The sequence below is a fragment of the Hirundo rustica genome, chromosome 7, assembly GCF_015227805.2.
Source record: "Hirundo rustica isolate bHirRus1 chromosome 7, bHirRus1.pri.v3, whole genome shotgun sequence".
Lineage (NCBI taxonomy): Eukaryota > Metazoa > Chordata > Aves > Passeriformes > Hirundinidae > Hirundo > Hirundo rustica.
In genome coordinates this window covers 37335781-37362511 of record NC_053456.1, presented here as the reverse complement: position 1 = coordinate 37362511, position 26731 = coordinate 37335781, and the positions used below count along the sequence as shown (strand labels likewise).

The 26731-nt window shown below is 41.4% G+C and overlaps 1 protein-coding gene across 11 annotated transcripts in view; it reads right to left on the bottom strand.

The window, feature by feature from the left end:
- Window positions 1-26731, bottom strand: part of SPAG16 (sperm associated antigen 16) — a 373943-nt gene that overhangs the window by 185687 nt on the left and 161525 nt on the right. For all 11 annotated transcript variants that reach the window (XR_005701600.2, XM_040069138.2, XM_040069137.2 and 8 more), the window contains one exon: window positions 16971-17114. Coding sequence is in view for 10 of the 11 variants with exons in the window: in XM_040069138.2 (XP_039925072.1) it covers window positions 16971-17114 (144 nt within the window). In the remaining variant the exon portion in view is untranslated. The remainder of the gene's footprint in view (window positions 1-16970; window positions 17115-26731) is intronic.

Here is a 26731-nt window from a genome sequence, read left to right as displayed (position 1 = left end):
CACACCCCCATGCCTAAGACAAAGCTCTGACAGATTAATCTCTCAACTTTTTTTTTAATAAAATAGCACAGGAATCATCCTGAAGCTTTTGTCACATATACCACAGCACAAAAGCTTGAAGTCTGAGTAGGGGTTCAGAAGAGACCCTGATTTTGTCAAGCTGTCAAGTTATAAATGTGCTTTTGTTAACAAAACACTTTCAGTTTTAATAAGCCAGATCTTGGTTATGGAGCTAGATAAAATTAGAGAAATGACAAATTATCATAGCCCTTATACATTTATAAAATAAGAGCTTAAAACAAATTCAGAGCCAGGTATAAAGTGGGACTGATGAAATCTGCAATTGATTCAGAGAGAAACATGCACTGCCACTATTGTGAGTCACAAAAGGAGATTTATGGCTTATGCATTTTTTAATATATAATCCCCAAAATGCTACACAAAGAACTATTTTCTTGGGCTGAATTTCAAGAATACACTATCCAGGCAGTGATGAAAACCTTTCAGAAAACAGATGTGAGCAGGAAGGTAGTTCAAATGGATTCAATTTGGCAATCTGCAGCAGGGGAAGGAGTTACAAGCGAGGTTTAGCACTCCTTACAGATCAAAGGAGGAGAAATAGGGGAGATTGGAAACAAAAGTGCAGCAGGAAGCAGTTTTGAGGGACAGACTGACAGTGGAAGTAAGGGCAAAAGTACTCAGGAACAGAGGGACCCTGTGCCCCAGCAATACAAGTTCCCCAATATTCCCTGCACGTAAAAAAGCATCAGGTCACTAAAAGATGGGGATCTGTGATTATCCATGTAGGAACTTAACGCCAGCATTTCTGGGAAGCACAAAGGGTGCTGCTGGGAATTGTGGCTGTCAGGGCTGCTTCAGCACAGGGGCTGCACTCTGTGGTCAGCAAGCCCTCAGCACACCCCAGGATTCAGAGCAGACACACACATCATGAACAAGAAAGTGCCGTGTCAAGCCAAGTCAGACATCTAAATCAAAATGCTGCTATTAGGAAAAAGCCCTATCTACTTAATAGCTGATCAATAATGACACACTTTCTCTGATTTGCAGCATTTTTCAGTCCTGGGAGATAAAAAGAAACGTGCCAAAATCTGAGGTAATGTTTTGTTACCCACAGCTACAACATTTTTGTACCCTGCTATTTTTCATTTTAAGAGCATGTGGGGTGAAGAAACAAATGTATCAGAAAAAGCAGCTGTTTTTATGATTTAGCCTGTCAGTTTAACTATGTATGGCAGTCACACAGTCCTCTATCGTATGATCGATCTCCAAAAAAAAAGCATGATGATCTTGATTTTAAAATCTTACGAAAATATGACATTAGAACATCAGCCTTAATTCTCAGCAGCTATATACATAAACTCCATTTGAATTTAAGACTGACTGCTAACAGGGAAAGCTCCAAAAAATCCTTCACAACGTGCATATATCCAGCTCAGAGGAGAATAAAACACTTTGGCTTTTTTTAACAAATACATCAAAGAACTAGGCAACACATTAGGAGACAAGAAAAAGGTAAACCCTATCTTGTTCTGTCACTTCAAATGCATTCACATATATGCAAATAACTTTGCCAGCTTTTAGAAATGTGGTGTTTTTGTAAAGCAGCAGCACCCTTCGTGCATGGGGCTCTGTGGATCCCAGTTGAGTTTTGTACAGTCTTGTGTGGCTTGGTTTTGGGGGTTTTCTGTTTTTACTTTTTAGCAGACCAAAGGACTGTATGGATGAACCTTGCCTGTATTGATTAAAGTGTTTGTATGGAAGAATCTTTCCAAAACTCTAGGCCATGGACAGCCCATGGCACCCATAACCCCTGTCTTGCCTCTACGGACAGACCATTTTTAAAAACATGAAATGCACATAAAGTTCTACCTTACAGCTGATTTCTGGTATTCGTAACTGATACTGTAAACCTGCTCTTCCAGAAACAATTAGAGTGGAAGAAACTTTGGAAACGTTAATTCCACCTTCCACAAAAAGAGAACACTGACTTCTCAAGCCTTAAATCTTCCCTCCCCCATATTCTAAACAAACGCAAACACATTTCCTTTCATTACACACTCCTGCTCCTTCCAGCTTCACTGTTCTCACTACAAAGACACCTCTCCATTAACACTTCCCAACTTGTAGACACATGAATAATTAAGATTCACATTCAGCATCAACACGAGCCTTTGGCACAGAGTCACTTCAGAGCATTTCAGGAGGCTGACTGCCTCTGTGGAATGCCAGTCAAGGGAAGGCAACAGCTACACCAACAGTGCTCCCCTGTAAACGTGCCGCCCCTAACACCAAAGTTCAAATACTGCTCCTGCTTCAAGCATCTCTGGACAATGGACTTAGAGCTGGACCTCGGGTCCCTCTGAGGAATCTGTGGCCAACAACAGTTCTCAAAGCAAAACTAAAGCAAACACAACTTGTGTTAAAGTTTTTTGTCGTAAAAAAGCTGCAGCAAGAGGCAGCCTCTGGCTGGAGCTTAAACAATACAAGCATCAGCAAGACAACAGTAAATTTTAAATATACAGTCCAAAGCATTACAAGGATAAGAGTCTTTCACCATGACAGCTGAAAAACAATTCAAAATCAATATTCCAACCAGTTAATTGGAAAAACTATGTCTCTTTTATTTACCTCTGTTCATGCAATTATTCTAAAGCAAAATTCTAAAAGCCTCTCTGTTATTTGCAATATCAGCACAGGTTGACAGCAGGCACAGTAAAGTACAAGGGAAGAACTGCAAATATTGCTATAGTTTACTTGAATTTTGGTGACATTTTCTGCTAGGTCGAAGAGGAAAGATAAAAAGAAAATGCCTAGGAAAAAAAGTTATTCCATGAAAAACAGAACTAATGAACACTGAATGCCTATGGAAGCATCTTTTGCTACTTCCTTCATCATCTCAGCTGATTAAATAAATATATCAAGAACTGATTGACCCTTTAGACTTTTGTCTTCCAATTTTTGCCAGAATTACTCTGCGAGTTAAAAGTTACCAGAGAGAGTGGAAGAGAGCATAAGGAACAAGTGCAAGGGGGTTGGGGCAAACACATCCTTGTAAACCTAATTTACTTGGAAAGAAGGTTAAAACCAGGGATCCAGACAACTACCCGTAGGGAGACAAGCATCTACACTAATGGAGTCCCACCTTTGGTTATGAGGGCTGGGTTTAAACACTCCATTTTCCAGCTGGTGCTGAAAACAACGTAAGGGATGGAAATGCCAAACAGCACTTCAGCTCTGCAGTCATTGCAACTCTTCTTTATTCTCCTACTTTCTCACTGTCCTCATTTTCCTCTCACCAGAGAAGGTGAAATTTGGGATGCATTTAAAAAAAGCTGGAGTCAATTTTCTATTTAAAAAAATCCCATTAAAATGACTGAAAAGACAATGAGTGATTTTCTGGCTCACCAGGCAGGATTTTTGCACAGTTCCTCTATAAAGGATGATGTGGATCCAACTCTCCGTGGGTCCAAAGGAAGATGGGACAAAGATTTCAAAGAGGAACATACCAAGGGTTACATGGAAACAGCATCTGGCTCAAGATACTCTGAAATCAAAACCAGAGTCCAGCAGAATACTGAGACCAAACCTCACAAATGCCTTTCCTATTCTTTAGCCATCCTGAGGCATCCCCTGGTACTCTCTGCTGCAAACAGGATGATGGTCCAGAAAAATCTGGCATGGGGAGCCATCCTTATGTTCTTAGTCTGTGTTTGAACAAAACACTCAGCAGCAAAGATTTTGTTTCTAAGACTTTGTAACCTTGAAACAGACTTGAGATATAGTTCACTTTTTTGTTGCTGGAGTTAGGAGACTCATTAATTATTTACAGTGACACTTCTTATTAAAAACCCCTAGGGTTTTTTTGGATCTGTGGTTCATTTTGGGTGTTGCTTTAATTATCCTGGCGTTCTATGTGTCTACGACACATTTTATGTAGTAACTGTAATATGTTTCATCCTTCAGAATAATCTTAAGCCAAATTTTACTCACTTTATTAATAGACATGAAATGTCATTTTTACAGAAGGTGAATACCAGATTACTCAGCTGCAGAAACACAGAAATACCTTTCCTTTCCTCATTTATCATCAAAGGAGGGGAGAAAAACAAATTAAATTTCAAAAATACATAATCAATTATAAACTCACATTCTGCAAGCCAAGGAAACCACTCCAAAGGCAGGAAGCACAGCAGCAACCAGCAGATGGTGGATGGCACACGGGCACATGGCTTTTTGTCGAGGAAGAAAAACGCAACCATCCTGCAAAATTGTTTGCCATAAGGCTATTGGCTGGAAACCCTCAGAATCCTGTCAATGTTTACTACGCCAAGTGCAAAACTTGAGGCGATTTTTCACTCTACACTACCTAATTGGATGATTTTTCTGCGGTATTTCCCGCTCAGATGTTGACCTGTGCCAGAGAAGCGTTTCCCCTCGTGCTGCCTGGATGGCAGCTGGCTCTGACAGCAAGGGCAAACAAAGCAAGGTTTTGGCACCAAAGTGCTTCTGGATAGACAGACACCAGGACTACGCACCATAAAAGCAGCAAACTTTTGTTTTAATGAGGTTCTCCTTCTCCATAAAAACTTCCTTGAGGTTGCTTCCCACCTCAGAAGTGACAGTTTCACATCTGCAAACATCTAAATACCAGAAATGCTATTTATGCTATTACTGCTATAGTATGGATTAACTCCAAGGTAACAAATTCAAGCCATTTATTAACAAGTTTCAACTTAGCAAGTCCTCCAAGCTTTAAACCAGCTTTCCTTTCTGAACTGAGTACAGGTACCAGAAGCTGCCGTGTCTGACCACACACACTCACAGACAATTCCTGTTTCACCTGAGGCCTTTCCCACTGCTCTTACCTGCACACCTTCCTGTGTCCAAGTACCCCTTTTTTCCAAAGTGTTGGCCCACTCTAAACGCAGCCTACAGTTCAACATTCAGGTTCATTACAATGATTTTTAGTCAACTTGTTAGCATGATTTTTGTTACAATAATTTGTTATCTTCCAGATTGCTCCAACGCAGGTTACAAACCACACAGACCCCACTCAGGCTTGCCCCATTCAAATCCAGTAGCTGAGCTTGGTACACCCCAAAAAATACACTGCAGGCCAGACTCTTTGATGTATAAAAAATGGCTTAGCTGCCACCCAATATAATGTAATTAGAGGTGGTTAAATGAGAAGCTAAAATAATTTTGATGCCTGGTAGAAGGCAGCTTTTAGTACATGTCAAATTGGCTTTTAGGAGGCTTGTGAAGCACACCGGGTAAGGAATAAAAATTAAAATACAAAAGATAAACTAGTTACAATACTTGGAGATTAGATGTAGTAAAATATGTGTCAGCAAGACAGCAGGCACTACACAATGCAGGGCTCTAGGCAAAAATTAGACAGCAATGAATTCTCTTTATATACTTATTTTGCATTAAAAAGAAGGTGCCTCTTCTAAAAGCTTCCTGCCAATGCATGTCCAGCACCCCACAGCAAAATCAGACACCTATTTAGCAAATGGTAGGAGAATCCTGGCCTCCAGCTGGAAGCAGGGAGCTCGTGGAAGCCTAGCCAGCGGTTATCTCCAACAATTATGGAGGCGTCTTATGCTGAAGGCAAACAGTGTTCCAGGGTCCAGTTGTGCCACCTTCCCGTAGCCTACTGCCAAGTAAATTTTCCTCCATTAACTTTATGAGAAATAACTGTTTTACCTGAAATCAAATATAATGAGTAAACATTGCAAAACTACCATGTGTTCCAGAAATGAGATCTATTCTGTACCACACCAACACTTTCTCTCAAACAATCCAGTGTAAAATAAAGTCTTCCTGTACACTGTTAAATTTTTGAAATAATCTATTTAGCCCACATAAAATCATGCACAGTACCAATCAATATCTATGACATACATTAAACAGTGTGCCATTACAGTGTGAGACACTTCATCTCAACACCCAACCCATCCAGTTGGGTCATTTTTCCTCCATTGGAATGACTCCAAATCCTCAAATTGTAATAACGGTCTGTTGAAGTAGGGAAAAATGTAGTTTGGAAGGAGTTCAGATACATGAATTCCATGTACAGAACAGATTTATGACCTATATTAACAGTGATAATCCTGTGTCTCGGTTCCTCTGAAATGCAAAGTTGTGGCTCAATCATTTTAAATCCATTATCATCCCCCAACGGTGGTCCAGTGATGTCTAATCACAATCAATAGCCAGTAATGAACCACAGTCATTAATCCCATTTGCATGTTTGTACAAAGCATCATTTTTAAGCTGCATATTCATATGCAGAGAGAGTTCAGCGAGTGCACAGTGATTTCGCAGCCAGTGGAAAGTTCTGCACTGGGATTTGAACATTCCCAGGCCCCTGGAAGGATACTGAACTCACGCTGTGCAATGGTCCTGACAGCGGAGGCCAAGAAAACACGCAGGTCAGTGCATGAGCCCAGTGTTTGCACTGTCACTGGGGCAGGTGGTGATCTCACTGAATCTGCCCTGGGGATACAGGGACACAGCTTGAGGACAGGGAGTGAGTTAATGGAGACAATCTAACTCCAGGAATGGAGGAGGAATGGAAATGCTGAACGTGAGCAGAATACTGCGCTGATAGAAGAGAAAGCAGAATAGCAAAGGGAATATAAATGCCCACCCTTTTGCTGAAAGGCTTTCCATGACAGCTGAACTTTCATCCACAAGGCCATGCAGCTTAAACGACTGCTCAAGAGAGGGGACACCAGAAAACCCTTCAAACACAACTCTCACAGGTAATCTAAACCATGCACACAAACACGGTGGCCTTCTCCCTCTATTCCCCATTTGTTTTGTATACACACTACTCAGACACAAAGGCAGTAACTACCACAAAGTAAGAACCTGGTTCCATAGCCGCGTCCCTCAGCAGCCAAACAAGTCCTGACGCTCATTCCCTGTTGGTCAACTTCTCCTGCTACCTCTGCTACTGCAACTGTTTTGTACCTGGAGTTCCCCAAATTACTGCAGCCACACAGCGTGAAGGGAAACACAGCAACACAATAAATGACTGTGCAATTCATACCTGGAGCTTGTGCTCCAGACAAAATCTTGTAAACACACTAAATATTTGGGGGCTATATCCAATTCAAATATCTCAGATACCGCCTCAATTGAATTGCCATTCTCTAGTCAACTCTAACACTAATGTTTGTTATTTTAACAGCTGCACTTTAGGAAAGGCTCATTTCAACAATACAACAAACACAGATATCTCCTTAGCCACTCCACTAGAACCCTTGCAGCAGACCTGAGGGAAAATACAATTGCCTTTATTGCAGAGAAAAAAGCAATAATGAACCGAGGATGTTCAAGGCATCAAGATTATAATTGCACTCAGAGAAACATAACACAAGAGATTCTATTAAGAGAGACGTTTTGACGTGTACAACGACTCTGAACAGCGAGAGCAACGCGTCCGGGATCAGAGCAGTGAACTGAGACTCCCCAACCCCCGAGAGATGGCAGCTCCCCCTGCAACTCCAGCTCCACAGCACAAAACACTGCTGAAGCCAGAAGAAAAACTACTACTCAAGATCTGAACCCACCAAAGTGAACAACAAGTTCTTTATCACACCTTAAATAAATGATAATCAAAACTGAATTGCTTCTGGTGACTCCCAGGCAGCAAGAACTGCAGGAACTGAAAATCAGGGAGATGTGCAGAAAAAGAAATCAAGAGCTCCTTGTAAAGCAGGCAAATTTCTGCAAAACTTTCAGAAAACACACTCATGGCTTCACTGAAGCTGAACTAATAGGTTTAGAAATATCCCATTTTATTGATACTCTGTAAAGAGATTTCAACTGCCTGTTCCTCTACCCTTTCCCTATCAAAGAGGTTATCATGTAGAAATCATTTTCTTTCTTTCACGTAAACACCAAACCTAATTACCCACATTGCTGATCAGAAAGTTTCCTTGCAATTTCTAAGTCAAAATTATTACATCAAAATGGTGATTCTTAATAACTAAATAAATTTTTGTCAGAAAGAGAAAGATTAAACTTGACACCTGTTTTGTGAAATCGATAATCACGGTGTCTTTACAACCTAATATCAGATTGGTTCAAAGCCCGCCAGATTAAATACATCTGTTTTCAGCTCTGAAATTCAGATAACGGGACAACGTAGCAAGCAAGATCACCACTTAACAAAAATAACAATTTCTGTGTAAGCTAAGCATTCAGAACATTTGAAAACTATTTACCTTATGGGCAAGCATGACATTTAAATGATAGATTACAAACATAAGGTAATTAAATAAGAAATTAAATAATACTACACAAAGTTCAGCTAACTTTTTGTCCCCATTAGGATTTCTAACGTATCCAAGGTCACACATTGTGGGTATGAAGACTGAGGTCTGTTTTAAAGAGATGGTTTGCCTCTGTGATGGAGGGACTGCAGCTTAATCAGTAGAAATGGCATTGGTTTATCAACAGGTTTTCAATCAGGTGTTGAAGTTCAGCATGCATGTGAAGCCACCTGTGAAAACAGTGCTTTCAGCAACGGGCAGCATTTATGACAATGGATTTTCTTCCTGTAGTTATCTCAATATTCATCTGAATTGCTCAACAGGAGGACTGCTGCCTCTGCCAAGAGTCTCCTCCCTCTCCCGTCTCCAGCTGTCCTCAGCACTTCTCTCTCGTGCTGCTCGCTGAATTATTGTAATGGAGATATTATTAGTGAATCACTAACTCCGAGTGGTCAGTATTTACACCAACTAAGAAATGCAAGCCAAAGGTAGTTTTTCATCCAAGCCTGGTCCTTCTGGATGAGAAGTGAAGCCTATTCAGTAACCACGTAACGGAATTGCAAGCTGTTTGCTTTCTAAAATCAATATAATGATAAACTCTTCAGGTTCCATGCAATAGGAACATTCTTTGGTCTTTCTATTGACAGGGAAAACGACTATTTTAAAGCAGAAATAACATCCTTGGAAAACTTTAATGGCCTAATCATGAATGTTTCTGAAGGCAAACCCTCCAGATGGCACGTGGGCTGCCACTACAACCACCTCAGAGACAGAAGATGAGAAGCACTGGGGTAAAGCAGACAACCGAGGATTTGGCAATGAACAAAATCTCCAGAAGTCTGGGCATGTGCTGGGAACCCCGGCCTGTGTGAGGAAATTCTCAGCGTGGCAGAAAAAGCAGAAAAAAAGCCAACTTCTGAACAACAAATCAGGATCTAAATCTGTAGCAAAGTTACAGTTGTTATCAGTCCACATTTTCCAAAAGTGCATGGCAAAAGTGAGCTCTCTAAAGAAAATGAGATACAAACACTGTTTTTTCTTGACACGGATATTTACCAATAGTTGGCAGAGCTCTTTGAAATGAAAACATACTTTATGTATATATTTACATCTCAAAAAGCCACAGAGAATAACCAATGGTTCCACGTGCCAGAAGAGATTAGTAGGGGTAGAAACATTTGGCTTGTGGGAGTGGGTGGAAGGGGAAAAATTTTAATCAAATCCATTACCTAGTTATTGATTCCTCTTTGCCAGACTGATCCTGTAGAATACTTATAAAACCTTTGACATTGAGATGTTTGGCCAAAGATATTGAATTAGACTAAGCAAAAGCTGAGCTTCTCATGCAATCTCTCATATTTCATTTATATGTGATTTATTCCTTTGTCCAGCAGAGGCTTTTTATTGATAAAAATAATGAGATTGAGAATCCCAAAGGAAATCTAATGCCCACCCAAAGATGTTTGTGAGGTAAAAATAGTAGGCTTTGTAAGCTTGAGAGGGAATGATTTTATGTTAAGACTGTTTCCTTGTATAAAAAGTATGAAGCTTATCAAAGATTTTGAAATAAAGCTACTTTTGAAGTTAAAGTTTTGCTATACTTGAAAACACCAAGCACACAGTGAATACTGTACACTGGGGAACTGAATGAGAGACTTCTGAAATAGTTTTTTTCCTTGCAGAATAAATGAATACAACTTTTTTTCTTTTGACTCCTGTATTAGCTCAGTTTGATAAAACACCTTAACAGATGTCTCAACTGCTAAATATGATGTGTTACATAAAGCCAGTTGGATGACTGAAAATTAATCGTGCCACTCAAAAGAAGTTCCTTACCACTGGCAAATTTAATATGTAATCTGGTAACTAAAGGCTTTATTGAACTATGCAGGAATTCAACATCCTCTAAAAAATTAAATTATTATGCCTTTTCATTAAGTGAGTGTTCAAAAGTCCTAAGTAGAACATGCAGACTATCTCATGTTTCTTTCATAGCTATCAAGAGTAGTAAAAGGATAAATAAAACTCATCTGTTTCTGCACTGAGACCTGAATTAGGTTTTAAAGACTATTTCAAAGCACAAATCAAAATAATTCTATTCCGCTGATAGCCAACAGAGACCTTTGTGATTAACCCAAACCTTACAACTCTATTTATGTTAATGCTTAGAGGGGAGTTGGTGGCTTTCAAGTCTCAGCCTTGTTCAATGTATAGTGTGAAACTCAGCATTTACAACTCCAAAGCCAGCAGAGAAAGTGTTCTGGAGCTCCCTGTCTCCGTGGACCTTTTATTACCAGTAATCTCCAAATCCCTTCCCTGGGAGGACTGTCGCTCTGGCTGGCTCAGCAGCCAGGCAGGAGGGTGAAGGCTGACTTTCCTCTCCTCCTCCTCTCTGGCTGCCAGGTGTGCACAGCAGCCCCTGAGCAGCCCCACCCACCAAGGCAAGCTCTGCCTCGCTTCAGCTCCTTGCTCTCCAGCCAGAAGGTGCAATTAATGGCACCTTGTCATCTAAACACTGACTGATCATAAAACCTCCAAGATTTCTGTGTTGCCCATAACGAAGCCAGCCACTTACAGTTCCCTGTAAATGCAGACAGAACACAGCCCTGGGATGTGCTGCACATCTCCTGCCCCCACCAAGGCAGCTCTTATTCAGTACTCCACTCCTCTGGAAGTACCTGACCAGCTGGAAGTGCCTTGCAGAGCCCTACAGTGCCTGCACAGGAAATTATTTATGAGGTCCAGGGCCTGTGTAAATTTTGTGGGATTGGGCGGTAATCCCACAAAAGCGCACACAACTCTTAACACCACAGGAAAAGCAATCTGGAGCATGACAAACAGGAGGGGCCCTGAGAATATCACTGCTTAAACTATTCCATAATGGGGTTTGAAATGGTCCCTGATGAAGCTGAATTTCCAGCCTGTTCCTGTTTCAACATCTCCAGGAGCTTCCTTTGGTTCTGCTGGCTTACATGAACAGTGTCACCCTGGTGTGACTGCTGACCCAGTCTGGGCAGTGGTCCTGAAGGATGGGTGATAAAAACCAACACTTTAAAATCCTTGACTCCGAAACTCTAACTTCTTGCTGTGGACAGATGTTTTGCAGAGCCCAAAAGAATATGTCTCTAATAAGAAAGAGCTTGCAGCAGCACAGTGAAATCCCAGTGCTTAATGTTAAATTACAATTTCCATGCAGACAAATGCTGCTGCGTTTCACTAAAACAAACAAACATTAGACTGTAGCAACATCTTGTAGATCCTGGAATCGTAACTTCAGCAGTGGCTGTTTGTTCTGTAAGTCCCCCTACTTTCACCAAATAACTACAGCATCAAATCTTGGAAGCCAGTACATTAAACAAAATAACAGAGAATGCCTCTTTCTTCTCATAGAAATAAAAATGAATCAACGAATGGCATTAGGAATTATTAAAGTACAAGTAGAAATACATTTGATGTTAGTAGAATTTTTTAAGTTATCTTGTTACTGTGACTAAAGAACCTACTCTTATCTGTATGTCATCAAGTGCTTTTCATTTGCTGAGGCTTCGTGGGCCCTGTACCATCTTAGCTATTTAAAATACGTTATTTGCAATTTGTAACTTAGAAAGCAGTCACTTATCTTTAGTATCAGATTTTGTGTGACTCTCTTCATACTCTGCAGATGTTTCTCACCACACACTGACACCTGAGGATATTATGATTGTCAAGAAGATTGGTGTGGATTGATGCATCAGCACCTGCCAGGACTGGGACACTCGTCAGCAGCACAGTCTGTGGGGAGCCAAGAGCAGCAGAGGTGGGGGATGCATAAAGAAGCACACCTTGTAATTCACCTTGATAATCAAAGCACTTTGGGCTCTCAAACTACAAAGGCATGTCCACTGAGAAATTCACAAGTGGGGCCTGGACCTGCCAAGCTGTCAAGTCTGATTTTTGCTCCTCCTTGTTTCGCTCCAAGCACAGAGTCCTGTGAGATGCAGTGAGCAAGGAGCAGTGTCAGCCTGTGCCTGCTGCCTCAGAACATCTGAGCCTGGCTGAACCAAACCCAGCTGCCTCTCCTTTCTGGGACGGCCCTCCCTCCTGAATTTTGGCCCTTGCTCCCATCACTCCTCAGAAGTTTCTCCACACTCTCCCTCCCTTCCTCTATTACCGTTCTGCTGGGCTTTTCATTTATCCTTTTCCCACACAAAGTCATCTCCGGATAGCTTCTCCACAAATAAGACAAAAAAAGAAATTACAATAATGTAAAAAATAAAATCAGGGGCTTACTTGTGCAAGAATTAATTTCAGTTTATTCTGACTTCAATTCTGCTCAGGAATTCACTCTTTAAGATTTTGTAAGAACTTTCCTGAGAACTTTTGTATGATGAGAAAATAACTTCCACTCTGATAGAGTCTAACATACACAATTTCATATTTATCAGACACTGCTTTTGTGGGCAAATATCATTATCCCAGTCCTTTTCTCCCACTCTGGACTGTCAGCAACATTTTGGACTTGGTCTTGAGAGGCCACCCCAGCCCCCAGTTATCCACAGCTTGCTCCTATGTGCTACAGAACTCCCCAAAAAGATTCTTGTGTGAATTCAAGCCCACCTGGAGTTGCATTCCCTCCACAGCTCATTCAATCTCTCTCCAACTCCTCACATCCATGCTCCATATACTCTCCTAATTCTCTCTCTCTACAGGGTTGTCTTTCTCCTCTATCCATGCACAGGTTTCCATCTGAGTAACGCCACCTCCTCCAGCTTCAAGAAATACCACCCAGAGCTGCCTCTGTTCTGGAAGAACATGGTTTGTTCTCTCAGCCCAACACCTCATCTTTCTCTTGCTTCCCCTCACTGGCACCTTCTTCTAGGGTATCAAACATCACATGCCTTTACTTGCATTTTTGATGCATGAAAATACTTATTCTATCTTTTCTGTAGTTTTTTATTAATTACCGAGGAAGCAATACCTGGCTCCAGGTCTTTCAATAGCAACTTATAGAAATAGAACTTATAGAAAAATCCACACAAGAAAAGGTAAGTGCTGTAGCAATTTTTATACATAATAATAAATTGATAACAATTTTGAGCTCTTCCCTCAGTGAGAGTTGCAATAGCAACAGAGAGAACACCAGAAGCTCTGCTTCTTTCTTAGGGGAACAAGACATTACAAAGGAGTCGACAATCTGACAACTTTTCAGTGAAAGTTTTAAATAGTTTCAAGAAGCTACAGTTTGTACTTCAATTCAGAAACTCATTGTATTCCACAGAACCAGACAATGTTTCCATGAAAAGGGCTATGAACATTTTAGAAGAGTTGACCTGATTAATATTTATGAATATATTAAGGACATTACATACTGTACCAGCCCACAAGCAGGGCAAGAATACATACTGTTCACTGGGATTTTATCAGACATTAACACACACCTCTGCTATGCTGCAGAGCTTGATTCTTTAGCCACACAGGAAGGCTGGTAACAAAGATGAATAAATCTAGTACATGACATGAAATATCTTTGTATAATTACGTATGGTCCTCAAAGGTACAGCATTATCATCCTCAATTATCCTGGAAACTGGCAGAGGATGCAGATTTTTGTCAAATATTTGAGTCACCTGGCACCCACAGGTGCACTACACAGCTCTTCCCCAGCTCTCCAGATTCTTACCACGAAACCTCTGTGTATGACTGTGACAGGAGTCATTCTGACTCCCTCATTCCTTCACATCTAGAAAAGGTAAACTCCAAAATGTTAAATTTTTCAACAGTGACAGGAGCTTGAAACACCTAATTCATCTGCAGAGCAGCATTCAGCCAGACCAGAGTAAAACCACTGGGGTTTTTTTTGAAGTTTGACCAGGTGTCACCTGAGTTTCAAAGAAGGAAGCACTGCTCTCCTCCCTCCTCCCAGCTGCTGCATGCTGCAGATGACAGGACCCGTTTGAAGTTTCACTTTTATTTTAAAAGCTGAAGGCAACGCTTTACTCTCAGATCTGCAGGGAGCTGCTCTGCTCTCCTTGCATGCACAAAACCAGGCTGCTGCCCTTCATCCCCTGTCCTGGGAGCCAGTGCAGGGAGAGCACATGGGGCACACCCAGACCCTTTGTGCTGACCCAGGAGCAGCACAGCGGCAGCCTTGGAGCCCAGCACAGCCTCCCCTCACCCTGCTTTGATCACAAGTGGAAGAGAGGTGGTTTTCAGCAAAAAAAATCACTGTGGAATGAAGCACATTGTCAGTGGGGGCGTGGGGGGAAGACTCCTCCATCCAACAACTCTGCCCCTATGGCTCTGTGATGATGCTGAAGGACACCGGTACACCAGTCCTGAGAGAGCTCCTGTAGACAATCCTCATTTCTGTAACACCCGGGCCAGAGCCTAAAACCACACCTTTACCTCGTTATTGCTCCCTCCTAGAACCGTGTTCTCTTGTGGCTCTTGGAGACACTGAGGATACTTGAACCCAACTGCACTTTAGCTTCAAGTTTCCAGATCCTCCCCACCACCAGTGATGGTGGCAGCTTTGCCCCTGTTTACATGATGGAGGCACAGAGACAACAATGAGAAAGACCCTTGCCCAAGTAATACTCTGTGAGCACAACACCCCCCAGATTTCTGGGATTTTAAGCTGTTTGTAAGTGAAGAAGCATCAGTTAAATGCACATCACAGCACTCAGATGATCTGACAGCTGATTCGTGGGGCTGCACGCAGAACATTTCACAGAACACCAGAGGTGGAGGTTGTTCTAAACCTGATTTTACAGAGAGAGAAGAAACACGGAGCAGAAGTGATCTCAAAGAGGACAAACAGGAAAGACTACAGAACTATATACCCCACTAACCCCAGTGGCACAAAAATATTTTCCTTTTCCCACTTCTGGGGTGAACATAATTTCAAATCTCTAAAATGGGAACAAAACTAGAAGTTATCTACATTTGAATCCAGAAAAAGAGAAAAAAAACCCCAAACTGTTAGAACTCTTCATTTTTAGTTAATTGGTTTTGCTTCCAGAAAAATGGATATATAAAAGTCTCCAACAAAAAAAAAAAAAAAAAATTAAAAATATGGTTAAATGTATTCTACCACATTATATATTTTATGCAATAGCAGAAGAAAATATTTTTACAGCGCTGCTTTTGAATCACTCCAGAGCATTCAGCAGGAGTCAATTTATACTGCAAGAGAATAATGATGTACCTCAACTCATTTTAATTTCAATAATTGAATGAGAAATATGAAAACCTATTGAAAGGACTGTATTCTGGTCAAAGACTAATGAGAAAATAGTTTTGAGTCTCTGAGTCAGCAGGTGTCATGGTAACAATGCATTATCGAAATCTGATTAGTATGCCCAGCAGCCTTATAAATGATAACATGCTCCTCTAATTGTATTTCCTTTTCCTCCCCTGTGCTAAGTTCTATATTCACAACAGGTAAGAGGAAAAGGCAACATTCTGTTTATCAAGTTTAAACCATGTCCAGCACTCACAAACTCTGGAATCTGTCGTGTAACGATAGACAAATTTTCCTACCACCTTAAAACAAGAAGCTGAGCCTTCCATTTCTAGCCTCCTTTATTATATGCAATTATTTAAGTTAAATATTATCCTCTCCTTTTAAATGTAATTATTTCTAAGGATATGCCCGTGAAAAAGAGAACATGGTGAAATCATAACCATCTTAAGAAAAAGCCTGTTAGGAGAAAGTGATGCAAGAGAAGAGTAAGTGCGTGTTTAATTTAGCCCAGAAAGCATGACTCCTGGTTCTTGAGGTTTTGAAAAGAAGGAGGGGATTTTCTTGCGTTTAGAGGACTGTGTGTGCCTTTGGTAGCTCATTACAAACTCAGCAATCAGGAGGAACCATGAAATTAAATAGGATACATTTCCTCCTCATGAAGAAGAGAGCTAATATTGCTTCATAAAATAAACAATGAAAATACAAGGTTGAAGGCTTAATAATGCTCCTTTTATTCACCCGCGCCTCAGGTGAATTGCCTGGCAGACCTTTATTATATTAACAGTAAAGAACTCTATTTAAATTGCTGCCTCACAAATCTGATGCAAAGTAATTTCAACATATAGAAGCTCAACCTTATCAAATGGATTTCAGGTTTGAGAGTAAAACGGTGTCCTATTTTTCAACAGAAAGACCAAAAAATCGAATTCATGTTTGCCCTATTTCCACGACCCTTGTAACTTAAATATTTAATTTTTATTTTCAGTGTTCACTTTCATTTATTAATTCAGCTTCGATTCCATATGATGGAAGGGCAGGAAAGCTCATACTCTTTATTCTCTTGGTAAACCCAAATACTCTTAGTCATATGACAAATAATGAATAATACAAGAAATCAACTTTTCAGTATTATTAATAATGGGACTGTGTTTGCCGTAGTGCACGAACAGGGAGAAAATGAATGCAGCAAGACCTGAAAAGCTTATTACTCCTTGTTATGTGTACTGCCATGGGGACAGAGTTTAAGATGTACAAAATACTAAAAGCAATCAGTCTTAAGTCAACGCTGTGAAAGGCAGAGGAAGCTTTTATCTACACGTGTGGGAATTCAGCAGAGAGCGCAGGGTCCCCCCGAGAACAGAGAGGCAGCAAAGCAGGCCAGGGAATGAGGGAGCTCCAGGAGGGAGCAGGGCAGTGCAGGGGCTCTGGGCACTGACCTGGGCCTGAAGCAGCAGCCTGAGAGCCAATCCGTGTGACCTTCCCCTGTCAGCAGGATGTTCCCATCGGGGAAGCCCCATGTCTTCCAGAGGCGGTCATCGCCGCACGAGAGCACGATGCGTTTTCGGGGGTGTAGAGCCAAGCTGCAGGAGGAAAGAAAGGCAGGTTATGCTCTGTGCCAGTTCCGTTTGATGTGAAATACGCACGACCCATTTAACTCAGGGTGACAGCCCCAGGAGTCTGATTCTGGATGGACTGAGCAAACGGTGATGCTTTCTAAGCTCATGAGAACTCAAAATACATGCTGTGGAGATGAGCTGCTGCTGCAGAAAAAAGAACAGGAATGATTTGTGTGAAACCAGAATTGTTTTCACACTCTCCTAAAGTTCCACTTAACACTCAAAAGGTGCTTTGAAATACTTGGTTAGGTTATGTTCTAACAAACAAGAAGGTAACAAGCTGCACCAACATGATTAACTTTCCCACTTATCCAAAATAATTTCAGAAAGCACCGATGTCAGCCTGTCCCCACTTTTGCCCTCAGGTGTAGTCTCCTATCACAGTGAAATAACTCAAATGATAATTACAGCCCAGGAGCTACAGTCATTGCCAGCACTTTCGAGCCCATTCACTGGGACTGGGTCAGAAAATTCATTTCAATTCTGCACTCAAAATGTGTTCCATGTTTTCGTTTTTAATATGTAGCACGCTGCAATGTAATGGAAATCATACACTTAACATGCCCCTAGACTGAAAATTCCGTCTATTTTTGATTTAGCAACTGCAGTGCAGCTTAAAATGGATCCAGGGAAGAAAATCAATCTGTTGGAAAGATAACAAGCAGTGTATTTCATATGGATTTGGTTATTTGATTTAAATCATTGTAATGCCTTACTATTTCTTGAACATCAAAAAGTTCTAGCAGTTGACTTTAGTCCCAGGAGTGGCTTATTCAGACAGATTAAATCTGGAGTTCAGACTCAAACTACAATAATGGGGAGAGGAATCACAGCCTGTGTGTGCACCTATTCCAGCTGTGAAATAGGTGCACACACAGGGCCGACAGCTCAGAGAGAAAAACGCTCATTAAAGCAGAATGAGAGGAGAGAGACACACTGCTAAGCACCCAAATGGGAAGAAAAGAGAGGACTTGGAAGGCACAACGTCATAAAAATTTCTTTTTTTCATTAGTACCTTTCTCCTGCATTCGAATTATTTCAGAAAAAATCCCAAACCAGAACCACAGCATCCACTATACTGGGAAAAATAATTCCCTCTATCAAATCCATGCTAAAAATATATTTATGCCAACTAGAATTTTATCACAAAACATCTATTCTTGCAGTTTAAGGCCCAGCCTAGGATGATTCCTACAGACTCATCAGTTGAATACCCCTGCTCAAGCGAGGAGCCTGGGATTTACTCATTCTGTAGTTTCTTAGAAAAAAATGTTTTCTATCTTTTCCTAAAGAGGATATACTTCCCCTGCACTTATAGGAAAAAGGAGAAGGAGGGAATGCTGCTATTTAAATTCCCCAGAGATGCACAGAGAGCACTTGTATCACTTAGATTGGCCACCACAGATACCTAGAAGAGCAAGGGGGGAATAGAGATAAAAGGAGAGAATTAAAGGCTGAGAGAAGGCACCAGGGGCCTGCAAATTACAGGATGAGCTGTCCCAGAATCCCTCTGCTACAGAGACCTCTGAAGCACCAACAACCTCACTGCTGCTACCTGCATGTGCATACAGCTGAAATTTTTCTCTTAACCTCCTTCAGACACTTCAGATCCCCTCCAGATATTTCTGCTCTTAATGAGGGCTGTTGTGAAGCCTTTCCACCAGCTCTCTTTCATTCTTCCTAAAGATCTGCTTTCCCAGTTCCCAATGTGCATTATACAGCCTTAGATCACCTTCAGTTCACCTTTCACGCAGAGAAAAATTTACCTGATGTCCTCCTCTAGACCCTGACTCTCCTCCTGAACAATCCTTACGCCCTGGCCAGGCTGCAGCTGCACTCTCATCCATCCCTCCTCAGCTCCCAGGAACATTCTGCCTATCCTCAACCCTCCCAACACACTTCCAATCCAACTTCTGAAAGGCTCAAACTTCTGCAGTGACCAGACATTCCCATGGAGCTTTGGGAAAATCCATAAAGTGAATTTCATACGGAAGGAAACATTTTGCTGTCCATATGAAGGCTGCAAATTTGTTTTTCACAGTCTTTCCTTTAAACTGCAGAGCTCTTGTAAAATGCTGCTGCTGTCCAATGTTTTTCTTGCTCCATGCTATTTTTACAGGCACACAGTGAACACCATTTAATTAACAGCAAATTTGTGACACAACTGCTGTTGAGCTGCTTCTGAGAAAGGGAAGCCCATTCATCCAAAAGGCATTCTATATGCAGCATTAATTAGGCACCCTTGTCTTCATTTCTGGCAATCCAGCATTGTATAGATTTTTGCTTCATCTCTGTTCACAGGGTCTAATTATTTCCAGCACAGAAGACTTTGGGTGGATTGGAATGGAAATCAATAATGGAACATGTGTGATGGGAACATTAGTTTTCTCCTCCTCCTCCTTTGGGATAAACTGGGATCAGTGGAGACTCAGCCAAGGAAAAAAAAAAAAACCAAAAAAACCCAACAAACCCAACAAAAAACCCTCTCAGAGATTTGCTGCTGTTGAGTATATAAATACCCTTGTTTACACAACTCACTCTGGCATCATGAGACATTCTCATCACTTCAGCACTTGCCCTGGTAGATATATAGTACTCCCAGTAATTTGCTTTCAAAACAATCATCGATTATTTTAATTTATTTTGACTGAGCCATAAATAAAAATACAGTATCTTCAAATACAAAATACTTTCAGTCTCAGGATGTTCCACACTTGACCACTTCACACACAAAATCAACCTTCAGATCAAAAAAGTGCTGCACCCAGAGCTGCCTGGGCAACATCAGCTGGGGTGTTCAGCACAGCCACTAACTTGAAGGAGGGCAGATCTCAGATCCACGTGGAGGAAAACTCCCTGACACCAGGGTTTCTGAAACACTGGAACCAATGTGCCATCATCAGCCTGTTCTCCCAGCTCTCAGCACACCCTCAGGTATTACCCAGGTAGATACTTCTACCATGGTTAGGAGAGGGACTGGTAATTCCACACACAAAAATGACACTGCTTGGAGGTGAAATAAAAAACAAACCTAAATTGCCTCAAAATCAGGCACTCAGAGAATGAAAAACACAAAATTAATGACCAGCTTAGTACTCCTAAGTGACTTATCCAGCCTCATGCAGTTTCTCTGTGGCAGAAACAGGGACAAAATCCAGTTTTCTGTGGCTCCACATACAGGATTTATGCAGAAAAATGTGTTCTCAATATAGACAGCATTCAGCTGCCAAATTCTAATACAGCATTGTACTGAATACTGCTTGTGATACATAATTTTTAGAACTTCATGATTTGATCAAATTTCTTTGCATTCCCAGGTACTGGCAAAGAGGTTTCTTTTTAATGCCAGCAGCTGCTTTCAGACCAGAAAGCTCTTCTGCTACATTTCTTGGTCCAAAATATGAGAGCAGCAGAGTTCCTGCAAGATTAAAAAAAAAAAAAAAAACCCAAATGCATTTTTCCTAGTGACAGAAAGATTTCAGCCAACAGTTTCTTACACAAAAAAAATAAGCCTTGCTCACCCTACCTAGCACAGGAAATTTTGGGCTGAGCAGTTACATTTGGGTGAAGTCACAGCTGGCTGAAAGCCTTGGTTTTATAGTGGAAACCATTGGGAAATTGCTGATATTTCTTTCTCTGCCATCAGGGCGGGTTTTGGAGGCAAGGACATGTCACACACTGAAGTCCAGAGGATGGATACTGCTAACAGCCTCAGACAAGAACAAACATATATAAATAACAAGGCATCAACAGCCCTGCTGAAATCAGTGATATTGTCATACTTAGTTACATTGCTGGGCTGCGCCCTAAAAATATACAGAGTTTGTAAAAGCCAAAATTTTATTCCAGGCCCGATTTTGCTGGACCTGAGCCAGTTGTGCTGAGACAAAGGACAAATTAAGCAGAGCATTAGGAACAGTTCCTGTGGCAATGGATGTGTGAACTGCACAACCTAACCAGGTTTTCCCACCTCTGAGCTGCCACCAAGGTGCTCCCACTCACCCCGCAGCTGCCAGGCTTTGAGCAAGACTGTGCCCAGGAATAGTGGCTGGGGGCGTGTGGGATGGCCATTGCTCCCTCAGCCCCACACTCCTGCTGATACTTTCAGTTTTTCCATGTTTTTCAGGTTCTGTGCTGCCCAGGGGTGCAGTTCTGAGCTCACATTCAGTGTCACTCAGCTCTCTGCACAGAGCAGGGAGACAAAACAAATCCTTTTCCTGATGGAGACCAAGGACAATGAGTACGACTTTCGGGCCCAAAAGCACAAACAACAATGGACTGAAGAAGGAAAACGAAAAGGATAAGAGCTCACAACCCAGAGCTGTAATTGGACAATTAAACCCCAATATGCAAATGGCCCAAAACTTATAGAAGCGTGAGGCCTCATGACCCGTCAGCCATTCTGTCACCATTTTAAGTCGCCCTTGGGTACAGCCTCTTGTCCTGCCCAAGGTGTACCCTTAAAGGCCTTTCAATAAATATCCACTTTATTCTGTGGCTCTGCCCAGTCTCTGTTCCAGGTCAGCCTTCCCAAGGCATCACTGGGATCTCCCTGCAAACAGCGTCAGCCTGCACTTTCACCACAAGTTAAGGAGCGGGGCCCACACAACACAAAGCAGCTCAAGGGAAGGCCCATTTTCGCCTCACACAGACTGAGCGCTGGCAGTGTGGAAATTCCCTCGCTTCCACGGGCGAAAGGGAATGACAGAAAACACAGAGATCACCCTTTTGCTGCAGCACATCCCTTACTGCCCCCCTTACCTACGTGGTGGTGGATGGGAACCCCACAGAGCCCCACACGGAGAGGCCTCAGGGCAAGCAGGCCAAAGAAAGGGGACAAACCGCCAGAAAAATGCTCTCAGCTAAGATTAACCCGCCAAGAAATTAAAACTAACCCCATCACAACAGCCTCATCAATTGTTTTACCTGTTGCAACGCATCCTAAAGGGCCTCCTTTGAACATCATCGCCCTAATACAGTCATTTTTACCACCTTTTTTATCTTGGCTCGAGCTACCTGATCTCACCTCGCAGCCTTCTTCAGTAATAATTATAACCCTGACATTTAATTCAGGGGTTTATTATGCAACCGTAGCATAACTGAATAGCTTGCATTCCTGGTCGAGGTCTTAAAATTTATCTTTTCTTGACAAAATGGAAGAGGGGAAAAATGCTTTCAAATAGAGAAAATAAATCCTTAAAAAAGACAAAAAAGGGATAAAACAAAAAAAAACCAAAAAACAAACAGACAAAAAAATAAAAAGAAACAAACCCAAACCATAAAAGAATGTAAAAAGGGGACAATACTCAGAGCACAAAGCTCCTATCTTTTGTTTCATTTATGTAAATGCCCATCTGGAAGTCAGTGATAGGTCTCAGTCACAGCAATGCTTTAAAATACTTTAAAAATGCTTTAAAAAAACCCCCCTATCCTGTCAGGTGAAATTCCTGGCTGCTTCCCAAGTTCCTATGACTCAGGATTTGGGAAGGAGACAACTTGCTAGAATCTCAACATTACCTGAAGTTAACCTTCTAGACTGCCCAGCACACCTTGGTACACCCTAGAAAATAACGAGAAAATAATCTTCCAGAGACTTGAACTTGTATCTCTAGAAGCCGAGCAACTTCCAAATTCACAGCTGAGTTTATGTTCTTATTCTAGTCCTCAGGCACACAGAATCTTCACTCTCAGCTGTAGAGGAGCAGCAGATATATTTATTCCTGTGAAGCAGAATAAATTCACACACTTTCTGACTTGGCAAACCCAGTTCTCCTCTCAAAAAGAAAAAATTCAGGAAGTGGACCATCCCTACAACATAAAGTGCCTCCAAATAATGGTAATAAACACATCACTCTAATTATCTGATACAGACACAGTTGTGATAAATTCAGAAAACCCATTTTGTGGATTCCGGTGTTCTCTGATCACTTTCTGTTTATCCACTCCATGTGCAATTATCAAAATGCATCAATTTGCATTAACTGAGTCTGGTTAACCTAATCAGGTTTTACTGCATTAGATCTGACTGTACACATGCCGTGTCAATATAAAAACCTTCTTCTTCTTAACAACAAAGTTTGGCCCTGGATCAAATCTGAGAAAAAGTCAAAACTATGCTGTTGACCTGCAGGTGTTTTCAGAGGTCTCATCTTTTAAAGACACATACATATTTCTGAATTATGCAGTACCTGGAGCACTGCCAATTTCACAGCATATTAACTTAAAAACATCCATAATCCTGTTTAAGATTGGGTCCTTAATCACAACCAGGGCAAGAGGATTTTTCTAGAACCTATGTAATAACACGCAAAGTGTTCATGTCATTTCAGACTCGTGTACTGTAAAGCTCTGCACCCGAACATTAGGCTTTTTATCTAGAATGTCTGCAAATAACGAAAGGCATGAATATAAATCACTTCTTAGAGAAGCTTTACTTATTCATTCCTTTGATTGTGCTTACAAGGTTGTTGATAATTACTGCTGGCCACAGGAAAAAAAAAATCACTTAGTCACAGAAAAATCAAAGAAACAGCTCCCTTCTAACCTGCCTTAAACCAGAGCAGCAGGCAAGGAACAAACTACTTTCCACCACACAGAGAACTACTGTTTACTTTCACTGCAAAAATCCAGGGGTGGGGGTTGGCTTGGCTTTTAAATTTATTTAAATTCCCATAAAGTTTAGATGCTGGCAAAGCTGTGAAGAGTACAAGAGGCAGATCAAGTAGTTGGGGTATTTTGGTAAGACTGAGGGTGCTGTTAAAGAAACCAACTAACTCAGGAGTCACTCACTGTGACTGTAGTTCACAAGCCCTTATTTAATATGTATTTGAACCAATTTTTCAAGGCTAGTCAACTTATTAGGTAAGCAGCATACTTTAGGGAGAAATAATTAAGCCAAAAGCAAAAAGAATGAGAGAAGCAACAAACAAGTAGATGCAATTAAAAAGTTAAAACATTGACATCTTTTCCTAATGGCTTTCCTCTGGAGTGAAAGCAGCACTTCCGTGCCTGAAATGATTTATGCCAAGATTCACACTGCCTGTCACTCACCTTTTACTAGCCCTTTACGAAAAATGCTGCATCACTCCTTTTAGTGAAAGGCAGCCCCCCAGGAGTACGAAATCTCAGCATCCAAAATAGCACTCGAACGAGGTTAGCTCGGATCTGCAGCCTCTGGAAGTCAGCCCCAGAAGGGATCACAGCTCTCAGACAACTCTCCACAGCAGCAGGGGAGAGACACAGAAAACCCGGGTCAGACCAGGGGCAAAGCTTGGCAAAGGAAGCGCCCCTGTGGGTTTTCACACTGCACTTCTGCTTGTGAATCGCTTCATGGGCAGAGGAGCAAAGGGAAAGGCAAAGTTGGCAAACTTGGCTAAAACTTCCCCTCCTCAATATCTCCCTGTTGCCTCCTCTTTTGTCCTGTGCATTGGGTTCTTGTTGGGTAGAGAGATAATGGCTGGGCTTCCTTTGGAATGAAAAAGCCTGCTTTTCTAAAAGGCTATTCCAGCCTGGCCAGCTTGAAAAGATGCAGATTGCTTTCACAGAAGCTTCTACCTGCGGCTTGGTTTGAATTAGTTTCCATCATTACTGTTGGCAATTCCCAGTCTTCTGTTGCACGGCAGCTTTTCCACAGATGATTAGGAGAGGTTTTGTGGTGTAAAAGAGTTTGGAAGAAAAAGTACTTCAAACTTGCCAGTTGGTAAATTCTGTTGAACTATCAAGGTTGATAAAGGAAAATATTTAAAAATATAATTTGCAATTAGAGCATCGAACTAACTCAGATCTCTAAATTAATAAGAAACCAAAGCATTACCTTTTCATGGTCAGTTTCTTGCCAGTGTTTCTTTCTCACTTTTGGAGGCAGAGAAGGGTTTAATGCTCTCTGCTTTATTTCACTATCGTAATGCTGAAAAATGCTTCCATCAACAGCATTAATGGAAACTCTTGTGGGAAGAGAGTTACATAAATAAATAGTTTCTTCACAGTTAGGACTAGGAGGCAAAGTCAGCAGCCATGAATCATGTTCTTCCTCTGGTGACCTCCGTAACCAGGCGTTTGTGCCTGAGAGAGAAATGGATTTGGGGTTCAGAAGCTCCCTAGACCACGATCCCAAGTAGCTGCAGCCCCACAGGGCTGAGCTGAGTTTGTTCCACGGGGTGGGTAGCTTTTCCCATTAAAAGCAGCCAGTTTTCCAGCCACTTTTCCAGGACATTTCAAGAGAAAAATATTTTCAAGCTATTTATTCTACTCTCATCTCCTGCACAGAGTTACAGATGCACGTGCTGAAAGGCATCATCTTGTCCAGTTTGGGCTGAGGAAGGAACACTCAGCACAGATAGCTCCTCCTTGAAAAGTAGGTTCTACAACAGCTCTAGGTGGCTTTTTCTGGGGTTCAGGCTTCAGAAAGTGTTTTGTAAAACACAACCCTCATCACTGTGAGCGCAAATAGCAAAAATTGCCCTTAATTCTTCACTCAGGAATAGGGAGAGAATTTCCCTCTCCTTTTTGTCTTAAAATCTTCATATATCAGATGGTTGCTACTAACATTGTCTCAACTTAGGGAAACTCAGTTCTCTGAGTGATGCAGTTTTCCAGAGGCTTTTTAGAAATCATAACCAAAGTGGATATGGCATGTCAACTCAGACCTCACCAGGCCTAATCTGGAGTAATTACCCAACACTACAGACACAGTATCCCTCTTCACACATTCCAGAATTAAATTTCCTTCGTTTACAACCTGTTTTTCCTCTTAACTGGTATTGCCTGTCTTGAATTTGCGTATCTAAATTCTTCTTCCTAAATATATCATGTGGCACTTCACTTAATTCGAGTTCATCTTGCTGATTTCAGACCATCTCTGCAATTTGCCAAGTTTATTTTGAATTCTGATCTGATACAGAAAAGCGTTTTCAGATCTTCACAGCTTGGTGTCATCTGCATACTTTATAAGCTACTCTGTATTCCATCCTCCTCACTGCTAATGAAAACACTGAACAGAACTGATTTCCTAAGCAAATTCCCAAACTGAAATGCAGCCTGTGGAGTTCAACCGAGAGGTTCCTGGCCCAAGCCACTACATCGGTTTGTACTAAAACCCACCCTTTAGAAAGGAACACAATACATTTTAAAACCCTAAATACAGGAAAAGCCACCATTTCCTCTGTTCAATTCTTGTGATAGTTAATTATCCTGGCTTAATTTTGTAGAATTTTACTTTAAAATCAGGCCAGCTGCATAATAAACTCTAGTTACTACATCAGAGAAAATATCCAAAGAAAACACTGACTTAGAGAATTATAGTGCGACTCTTCCACATTCTTCCACATCATTCCTTAGATCTCCTATGGATTAATCTTCACAGGCAGTAAGTGGTTAAAGATTTCTGCATAATTGGTGAGACCTGAACAAAACAACACCATTTTAGGAGAATCAAGTCATATTTTTGTTCGTAGATCCTGGCTCTGCTGTGGAATTATGTACAATCACTCACAGAAAATTATTACCCTCTTGGGCAAAAACAAGCCCTCGGAGACCATGAAATTTCTAGAATGTTTGCTACACAATATTTGGCAAATTTTCTT